Source organism: Gossypium hirsutum, chromosome A13 (assembly GCF_007990345.1).
Source record: "Gossypium hirsutum isolate 1008001.06 chromosome A13, Gossypium_hirsutum_v2.1, whole genome shotgun sequence".
Lineage (NCBI taxonomy): Eukaryota > Viridiplantae > Streptophyta > Magnoliopsida > Malvales > Malvaceae > Gossypium > Gossypium hirsutum.
The window spans coordinates 5566804-5576413 of NC_053436.1; the positions used below are offsets into that span (position 1 = coordinate 5566804).

The 9610-nt window shown below is 33.9% G+C and overlaps 2 protein-coding genes across 2 annotated transcripts; both read right to left on the bottom strand.

The window, feature by feature from the left end:
- Positions 1-217: 217 nt before the first annotated feature.
- Positions 218-3364, bottom strand: LOC107894968 (ADP-ribosylation factor 2). Its single transcript, XM_016820124.2, has 5 exons — positions 2958-3364; positions 2048-2118; positions 1102-1221; positions 591-709; positions 218-498 (listed from the first exon to the last, which is right to left on the bottom strand). The coding sequence occupies exons 1-5, from the start codon at positions 3109-3111 to the stop codon at positions 318-320; spliced, it is 645 nt and encodes a 214-aa protein (XP_016675613.1). The 5' UTR covers positions 3112-3364; the 3' UTR covers positions 218-317.
- A 1017-nt stretch (positions 3365-4381) lies between these two features.
- LOC107894299 (D-3-phosphoglycerate dehydrogenase 1, chloroplastic-like) lies at positions 4382-6990 on the bottom strand. Its single transcript, NM_001326828.1, has 4 exons — positions 6379-6990; positions 5610-6097; positions 5424-5519; positions 4382-5334 (listed from the first exon to the last, which is right to left on the bottom strand). Exons 1-4 carry the CDS (start codon positions 6929-6931, stop codon positions 4663-4665), a joined length of 1809 nt encoding a protein of 602 aa, NP_001313757.1. The 5' UTR covers positions 6932-6990; the 3' UTR covers positions 4382-4662.
- Between the last annotated feature and the right edge of the window lie 2620 nt (positions 6991-9610).

A 9610-nucleotide genomic window follows, 5' to 3' on the forward strand; every position in this document is an offset into this window, starting at 1 on the left:
AAAACTCACATCAACACATCTATCAAATTTCAAATGGCTGTTCGACTGCCAAAAAAATTGAATTCAAATAGTTTAGTGGCTAAATCAAAAAAATTAAAAGTTTAGTAAGTAAATAAGAAGATTACCCTTAAATAGTTTAATATTTGTGCATGAAAATGTAGTGAAAGTAGCCCTGGTTGATTCTCAATATTTTTAAAATATATTTCCCGAATCAAAATTTATGAAAATATCCTCCAAATCCTAATAAATATATTCCCCCTATGGTTCACAATATATATACTCATATCAACCTGGAAAAAAGGAGTAGTACAAGATTTTCAAAGTAATATTACGTTTTCAATTTCAATGAGTGTTAAATCAATTTTATGTGGGCGAGAAAAAGGATTAGGAAAGTGATTATATGAGCATGAATCTGCGATGTTTGAGATGTTGTTGGATAGCCAATGCAGGCCTTCATACAGTCCATAACCACTGCAAGCTGAAGTTTTCTGGATATACCTGCTCAAATAAACATCAAACCCTTAAATTCCCTAACTAACAATCACCCATGGCATGCAATCTGAACGAGGGACAATTGAAACAGTTATTACCAGGGTCGCTGACCAAGACTGTGTAAACCAAGTTTATCAGCCATCTCAGAGGAAGACATGGCGTCTGACAGGTCTTGCTTATTGCCCAACACTAACACTGCTGCATTCTCCAGTTCCTTCTGCAGTGACAACAAGGATTAATAAAGTACATGCTCATAACCAATACCTGTATTTAATTATGTGCTAGGCTTGGATGTTAAACATGGATACTTTTAAGAAAAGCAAAGGAGACAACATTAGGTGGTATTGATCAAAATTGCAATTTCTTCTATGGTGTACATTTAGGTTCTTGTAAAAATATATTTACAATGTTCCATACGAAAAGATCATTTGCTTGTATGAATAATATTATTCTTGTCTTCCCGTTCAATTGATAGATCTAACTAGATATAATAGTGACATAATCTCATTTTGGTGTCTAAATATGTAACATCACAACACAAATATTTTTTTAAGAAAAATGAAGAATGGGTGAAAATAAAAATATATAGAAAATGAAAAGCTTACTAACATCAGCCAAAACCCAATGGAGCTCTTTCCGAGCTTCTGAGATTCTTTCTCTATCGCTGCTATCCACCACAAACACAATAGCCTGGACGTTCAAGAAGTAATGTTTCCACAGTGGCCGAATCTGTGTTATTTACCAAATTAGTCTCTATTGTACTTCATTCACCCACACTCAAATTTTATATTGACTCAAAGCTAAAACATCCCATTAAAATGATATTTTCAAAAAATTCAATTAATTCTCTTCTAATTTTTGTATTCAATTAAATTCTTAAATTAACAATTTTGATTAATGATCCACATTGACATCGATTATTAGTTTAGGGACTCAATTTAGTGTAAAAAATTGAAAAAAACTTGGGTCATTTTCTTTTAACTTCGAGAACTTTTTATACCATTAAATTTAAAATAATTTAAATTGAATTTTTTTAAGAGGTTCAAAAATGAATAATTCAATTTGATTAAAGTTAAAAAAAGAAAAAGGGGAAAAACAACATTTACACTATTTGACCAATTGAATTAAGGTACTCCTTCCGACCTCATTCATTTAACATATAAAAGTATATTTTTTTTGAAGGGAAATCGATTCCTCTTAATAAGTTTTTAAAGTGTCATTCATCTAGAGTCAATGGATCTTTCAATGGATCGGTATTGTCTATTGGGGTAATGTCTCTAACTTTGGCAAGAGTCTAAGTTGAAGGTGAGGATTCACAAAATTAGAATACATTATCTAATCAAGCCATGCATGATGCATGATCACTTATTAAGGGGATGTGAGCATTGTATACTTCATAGGATTTAATCCTCACGTCTTTAAACGACCTCTTCAAACATTCGAGAGACAAAATCTCAACTCAACCCAAAATAATTTAACATTTTAAAAACTTTTTTTTCCGAAAGAAAATAAGCTGATACAATAAATAAGATTTTCAATTAATAAAAAACATTACCTTGCTGTCCCCTCCAATATCCCATACATCGAAGCATATGCTTTTATACTGTATGGTCTCAACGTTAAACCCTGCTCAATAAGAAATGTAAACAAAAGGCCCTAAATTTCCGATATAAATTTTGGTCTTCAAAAATAAAAAATTTAATCCAAATAAATAATATTATTAAATTCTTATGTTAAAATTTCTAACATAAAAATATGTAAAAAATTAACAAAAACCACCAATTTAACCGTATACATATAATAAAGTAGCAGAAATTAGCTGCTTCTAGAAAATCTTTTCAAGTATTTAAATTAAAATATAATTTTTAGAATAGTAAAATTATAATTTTTAAAAGATTAAATTAAAATTTTATCATTTTAGTCCTTTTGCTTACGGAAAAAGTGGCTCCCACATACAGAAGTTAAAATGTATTTTTATCTTTATTAAAAAATTTTAAAGAATCAAACTGAATTTTTTTTTGGGGGCCTCTACGAACCCCTAGATTTGTTCTTGTGTATATATCAAAAAACTAATTTCTTAATTTTTATAACATACAAATATCATATTTTTCGATGAATTAAAATAAAGAGACTAACTTCTTAATTTTTTTTAAAATCGAACTTAAAAGATAAATATGAGATGCTTGAAACAATCGGATTAATTTCTTAATTTTCATAAAGTAAAGTAAGATGATAAAATGTTAATAAATTAAAGTAAAGGAACTAAAAAAAACAGCAATAATTTCTTAAATTCAGTAAAGTGGAAGAATATCAAATTCCGACGAATCAAAGCATTGCAAGTAACCGGAGGAAATTCAGAATTTAACTTAAAAGGAAAAGAGAAAGATAAAAGCAGGATGGGTGAAAGAAGTTAATATGACAGAAAAGAAAGCATGATAGGCAGCAATGGAAGGAAAGATGAGTACCAATAGTGGGCTTGGTTTTAAGCAGGTCTCCAAGCTTGAGCTTATAAAGAATGGTTGTTTTGCCTGAACCATCAAGACCCACCATCACAATCCTTATTCTACACTGAGGAAGGAACCCCAACTTCTTGGCTATTTTAGCTATGGATGCCCCCATTTCCCCAATTACTTCACCCAACTAAACCAGAATATGTTATGTATGTCTGTGTGTTTTTCTTTCAAGTGCAAAAAAAATATTTGAGGATTGTTGTTCCAACAAGAAAACCTATGAAAGCACAAAGAGAAAACAAAAAAGGAGTGATCCCTTGTGTTGTAAGCCATATACCATTTGCCAAGTGTTGTTGGCACTGTTGGGGCTTTTAAGGCTAAACAAGAATATGTTCTGATTGAAGAAAAGAATGTTAAGTCCCAGTTGCTTTCTGTGACCTCTGGTGTCACATAGTTGTCTTAAATTCCTTTTTTTTTCTTTAAAAAAAATCATTAATGGAGTAATCAGATTCCATTGAGCTAATTGCTTAAAATGTCAGCAGAGAATGTCTGATATGTTTTTAATCTTTTATAGGTGTTATGACCGGACACCAGTTGCAGGCTGCCTCAAACCAATTCACTGAGCATTTCCTATGCTAGAAACTGATGAAACACTGTAAAAAAACAGAAAATTTATGTGTTATAATTAAGAAACATCAACGGAGGAAGGTATTCAAGTAAGCTTAGAGCTGAAATTCTTGAACAATCTTAAGACATGTTATCCTTTAGTTGTCAGCAAGACAGATGAATTACAGTCAAAGCAACATATCTGTCAAAACACCAACTACCGCTGGCTATAGGAGGCAAAGGTGTAGGGATGCCGAAATTCTTTGGGTTAATATACTATTTGGTAATTAACTTTTGACTTCAATGTTTACTTTGGTACTTTAATGGTTTTTACAATTTGATACTTGAGTTTAGTTTCAATGTTCCATTTAGTACTTACGGGTTATTTTTGTCTCAATTAAGTACTTAATACATGTGTCAAACATTTATTAGGTCACATGATGTTGTTTGATATGAGTATCAAATTAAATATTAGAACCAAACTCAACTACCAAATGATATATTAATCAAATTCAAGGGAAACATGCGTTTAATATTGTAGTTTGCCCATACATCCAAGCTGTTGCTGTCCTGGATGCTTTGCTCACATTCAATGGAAACTGATGTTGCTTTATATGCAGGCTTCTTCGGGTGAAATGTTCGCTTTAGATGTCGAATTATTTGTCAGGTATGTAATCTGATTTGTCAAATCATTTCTAGTAGATCATTTCGGTTTAGGTTAAACAAGTTGATTTTTTACCAGCAAATGGGATTTGAGTTCAAATTTGATTAAAAAAATTGACTTTGCATTAACACTGACTCAATGTGTTGTAATGCTTTGGAAAAATTGAAAATGCCATGAAAGCTTTATATATATATGGCTATTATAATTAGCACATAAAGCAGAAAGCAGATCCTACATTTGACAGAAACCGTATGCAAATCTCCATCAGACAAATAACCAAAAGACTCTTTGTTCCACAGCTCAATTATTCCTTCTCCCCCTCTCATTACCCTAAAACCTACAACAACATAACAAGACACACTCAAACCACAAATTTTCAAAATTGTGCACTACAATACAATGTAGTATAAAAATGCCCAACCATCCCCTATCGGAACTGACACAGCCAGCCTACAACTTGAGGAAAACAAACTCTTCAATGGCAGGGACTTCACCAATCCTCTTTAAAGTTTCTTTGCTGGGTTGTTCGTCGACTCCAATGGCCATCACTGCATGCTTCCTTGGAGCAACCCTCCCAACACTCATGAAGCTCACGTTCACATTCTCCTCGCCCAAAATGCTGCCGACAGTCCCGATCATGCCTGGCTGATCAACCTGTCTGCAAAGTATAATGCTACCTTCCAAGCTCACATCCACTTCAAATGACCCTACTTTCGTCAAATGGGGAATTCCATCCTTCACCCGTCCTTCAACCTTGATCTCACCGCTCTCTGACATGGCGCTGGCAAATTTTGATTCCACATTCGCAATCTGAACTTGGATGGACTCCAGTGGACTCTCAGGTGAACCATCTAAAAGGATGCGTTCCTCTGTAATCCGCAGTCCTCTTTGTTTAGCAGTGTAATCAGCATTAACCAGGTTCACAAAAACACTGGAAATAGGCTCAATTATGCCCTTTGTGATCATTGCGCGGAGCAACCTTGTGTCAAGGTCATCTGGGGCTCTAGAGGAAGCATATGATACTTTTACAGTTTTAACACCACTTCCGCCAGCTACCAATTGGACACCCAACCTCCCAAGTTTCTCAGCGAGTTCAACATATGGTTTCAACTCTGTTAGAACCTGTAGGGGAAGAGCAGATAAGCGAAACAGCAAACCTAAATGAATAATGAAATAAAACAGATAGCGAGATCAATAGTAACTCATTGTACCTCAGCAGGAACCATTGGTGCATTGACTGCAGTCGCAGCAAGTTCCCCTTTCAGGGCTCCAACAACAGCTTCTGCTATTTCAATAGCCACTCCTTCCTGTAAAAACATACCAATGCTGAACTTGATATACTAAACAATTAGCTAAACAAGTGAGACAAGAATATATTCACTAAACAATTAACTAACCTGAGCCTCCATTGTACTAGCACCAAGATGTGGAGTGACAGTAACCCTCTCATGCTGCACCAACTTGCTGTCCTGTTTCGGTGGCTCCTCGCTGAAAACATCAAGAGCAGCCTGAGCTACAGTCCCAGCATCCAATGCCCTCACAAGAGCCTCTTCATCAATCACACCCCCACGAGCAACATTGACAATTCGAACACCTTTCTTCATCTTAGCAAACGTCTCATCATTGAGCATCTTATTAGTAGCAGGGGTGAGAGGCATGTGTAGAGAGATGAAATCAGCAGTCGCTATGGCCTCATCAAAGCTCACCAACTCTACACCTATAGCACGAGCACGATCAGCTGGGGCGTAAGGATCGTGTGCAATAACATGCATGCCAAGCCCCTTAGCTCTCCGAGCTACTTCGGATCCAACCTTTCCAAAACCCAAAACAGCAAGCGTTTTCCCAACAAGGGATACACCCACATATTTGTTCCTCTGCCATTTCCCTACATCATATAAAACCACATAAGCTGGATGTTTCTTAGAAATCTGGCTAACAACTAAAATATCAATGGCATTCATAGAGAATTATGATGAATGATCCCACAATCTCATATTACATCACTTTAAACTGCCAATAATTCGAATATACTTCTTACACACAGTCAAGGATTCCCCAAATATTGAATCCATGGAATTAATCACTCACAAAGTAATAAAATCTGGCATCTAAGCAATAAACATGGAATGTAAAAGTTACCCAGAAAATTTCAAAATCAATTCTCACCAGCCTTGACGGAAGCATCAGCCTGAGCGACGTTACGAGCCATGGCAGCCAAGAGCGCGATACCATGTTCAGCCGCCGCAACGGTATTAGCAGTAGGCGCATTGACGACCAAACAACCATGCTCGGTGGCGGCAGACAGATCCACATTATCGATCCCAACACCGGCTCTCCCAACGACTTTCAATCTCCCGCCTGAAGATTCAAAGACCTCTCGGTTAACTTTGGTTCCACTGCGCACAATCAAGGCATCGCAAAGTGAGATCTTGGTGCAGAGCTCTTCGGGGGAGAGGTTGTAAGAGCAGTCCACGTTGGCGAACTCCTTGAGTAGCGTTAAACCCGCCTCGCCGAGCTTCTCCGCGACGAGGACGGTGGGCTTGTTGGAGAAAGAGGAGGAGGAAGCAGTTACGATTAAGAAGCGGCGGCGTTGAGGCTGGGAGCGTGAGAAGCGGGCGGTGTTGGGGAAGGCGGCGGAGAAGGCAGAAGGGAGGCGGGGTTTAGAAGAAAGGGCAAAAGATGGGGTTTTGAGTGTTGGGGTTTTGAGAGAAGCCATCATCGAAGTGATGCAAAAGGTGAAAATATCGAATAGGTTTCAATGGGAGGGAAGGTGGGCGAAGAAGATACTGCGAGGGAAAGTAGAGGGGGAGAGTGGAATTTATATTTATTTTCAGTGGGTTTAACTCTTTCACCGGTCCTTTTTCTTTTTATACTTTTAAAATTGAGTCCATCTACTTATATTTTCATAATTTTAGTTTTTCTTCATAGTTTCCTACTTTTCTATTTCAAAATTAAAGTCTAATCAGTAATTTTTTTGTTAAATTTTACTTTTAAATCATATATTATATATTATATATTATATATTATACATTTATAGTTAACAATGTTATCATTTTAATTTTTAAATCATACATTTAGAGAATTATTTTTTTGTAAAAAACTAAATTTTTAAGTTTAAAGAGTACAGGGGTTGACGAAAAGATTAGACCATTTTTCTGAGTTTGGTGAGATTCAATGAATGAGACCTAGAAGGATTGCACGCGCCGTAGCTTTCGACCAGGATGAGAATTGGGATTATAATTCCTTTTAAAAGAAATTATATTCAATTAGCATCTTACTATAATTAACACTCAAGTGAAGTAATCTCCACGTTTTCTTTTCCAAAGTTGATTTTTAAGATTGTAATTAAATAAAATTCTATGTTAAAATTAAAAATAAATTTGCAAAATATTAAAAATTAAAATTGGATAACACAAAAATTGAATAAATCCATGGCGATTTTGATTCCTGTTTTGAATTGATGTAGAACAATATATTTGATTCTATAATCGATAAATTAGTTATAGTGATCCAAATCAACTTGATCGTTAATTTCTTTGATGGATCCAATCATTCACTCAATTGATCATGTTAATTTGTTTTTCGATGAGATAAATACGGCAATTGTAGATTGTATCGACTCAACAATGATATGTCATCCAACGTCGAACCAAGAGGACCTTCTCAATTTGATGCTAAAACGATGTTGTAAGATTACTGAGTTTACCTCATAAATCAAAGAATTAACGAATATTAATACAAAGTGTAAGTGTGATTTCAAATTAACAAATATCAATACGAAGAATGTAAGCATGATTTTGAATCTCACAGTTCAAACATTAAATTAATTATCGCCTAAAGCTGAACCAATATTTACTTTTTGAACCGTCATTACTTCACTATGCAGTTTTATTGGCATATGTATGACTTATCAATGTTAATAACCTCCATTTTATTCTACATTAATATAAATAGTTATTAGTTGATAAACATATTTCTTTTTAGAAAATGATAAAAAAAATCACACTTTTGTAAAGTCAGTATTATTAAATATCAAATAATAATAACCAAACATAAAAAATAGTGATGAAATTTATTTATTTTTTTAGTGATGGAAGCAAAACTTATCAAACAATATTAAAAACTATTTTTTCAATGATTTTCTTAATATTTAACTTTATTGGGCCGAGGGGTGAATTAGTTTTTTTTTTTTTGGCAAACTTTTCTAAATGATAAGGAAAGAAAAGAAAAGTTTGGACAATGCGATTTATAGTGGTCTAATCTCAATTGCCGACCTCTACTATCTTGGTATACCTCAACCAAGGATTTCCCAATCCAATATACTTGAATTAATATCTTTCAAGATGAAGGTATAACTTTTACAATCTCCATCTTTTTCACAAGGCTAAGATAGAACATTCCCCCTAGTCTTTATGGCTTAACTAAAACCTTCTAACTTTTACAAGGCTCAACTAGCAATCCTTTTAATCCTCTAAGGTTTTATACCTTAAAAACCTTAACTATACTCTTTACAATAAAGAGAGGATGAGCAAATTAATAATGAACCTCTAATAGGTGTGTGTTTGCAAATTGAAGCTCTAAATACAAAGATTTGAGAGTAAGAAAAGACATTACAATAAGCTCCTAATGAATATGTACAAGAGAAAGAAGGAAAATAAAGATTTTAAGTTGATTCTCTTGTGTTTAATGATTGGATATGTCTCTCTTATGTCTTGAAGTGTATTTATAACAAAAGAAAATTTTGCGATTGTTTATAGTCGTTGGGATGATTTCTAGCTGTTAGTAGCATTGCAGATAGACTTGTATCAATACAACTCACAAAATGTATGGGTAAAAGTAGACTTGTATGGGTAGAAGTCCCCCTAAGTATCAGTAGAAGTCTAGAGGTATGCTTAAAGTGCTCTCTTGTAATAACCCAGTTTCCATTGGTGTCGAAAAATACGGTCTCAGAATCCTATTTTCATAAACTAAGTTTGTAAATATTAAATAGGAATATTTACGGAGTTATTATAAAAATATATTGAAATTCGATTAATTAATTTAGCTAGAATGTGATTAATTAATGCGTAGCTATTAAATTGTTAAGTTCCAATCGCTATAAATTTTTAATTAAGAAAAGGCTTGGGAACTTAGGTAGCAATTATAAAGAGACTAGAATAGTTAATAAACCAATTTAAAATAGATATTAGTGGATGATGGTGGTGGGTGTCATTAGAGTTAATTAATTGATTATTAAAGAATAATTAATCAAGATTAAACTAATTAATTAAGTTTAATTACAAGTTAACTTTAGTATATAAGTAAAATTTAGTGGAAAAAAAGATGAGAATAGTCATCATCTTCAACCTTCAACAACCGTCCATTATTTCTAAAGAGAAAAGAAAGCTTCAAAACTCTT

Excerpts from the sequence above, each read along its gene's own strand:
- LOC107894968 (XM_016820124.2), bottom strand. The coding sequence starts at position 3,111 with ATGGGGGCATCCATAGCTAAAATAGCCAAGAAGTTGGGGTTCCTTCCT. Across the intron at positions 1,222-2,047 it reads ATATTGGAGGGGACAGCAAG|ATTCGGCCACTGTGGAAACA; the intron begins GTAATGTTTTTT and ends TAAATAACACAG. Across the intron at positions 499-590 it reads AGTCTTGGTCAGCGACCCTG|GTATATCCAGAAAACTTCAG; the intron begins GTAATAACTGTT and ends TTATTTGAGCAG.
- LOC107894299 (NM_001326828.1), bottom strand. The coding sequence starts at position 6,931 with ATGATGGCTTCTCTCAAAACCCCAACACTCAAAACCCCATCTTTTGCC. Across the intron at positions 6,098-6,378 it reads TGATGCTTCCGTCAAGGCTG|GGAAATGGCAGAGGAACAAA; the intron begins GTGAGAATTGAT and ends TATATGATGTAG. Across the intron at positions 5,520-5,609 it reads CTAGTACAATGGAGGCTCAG|GAAGGAGTGGCTATTGAAAT; the intron begins GTTAGTTAATTG and ends ATGTTTTTACAG.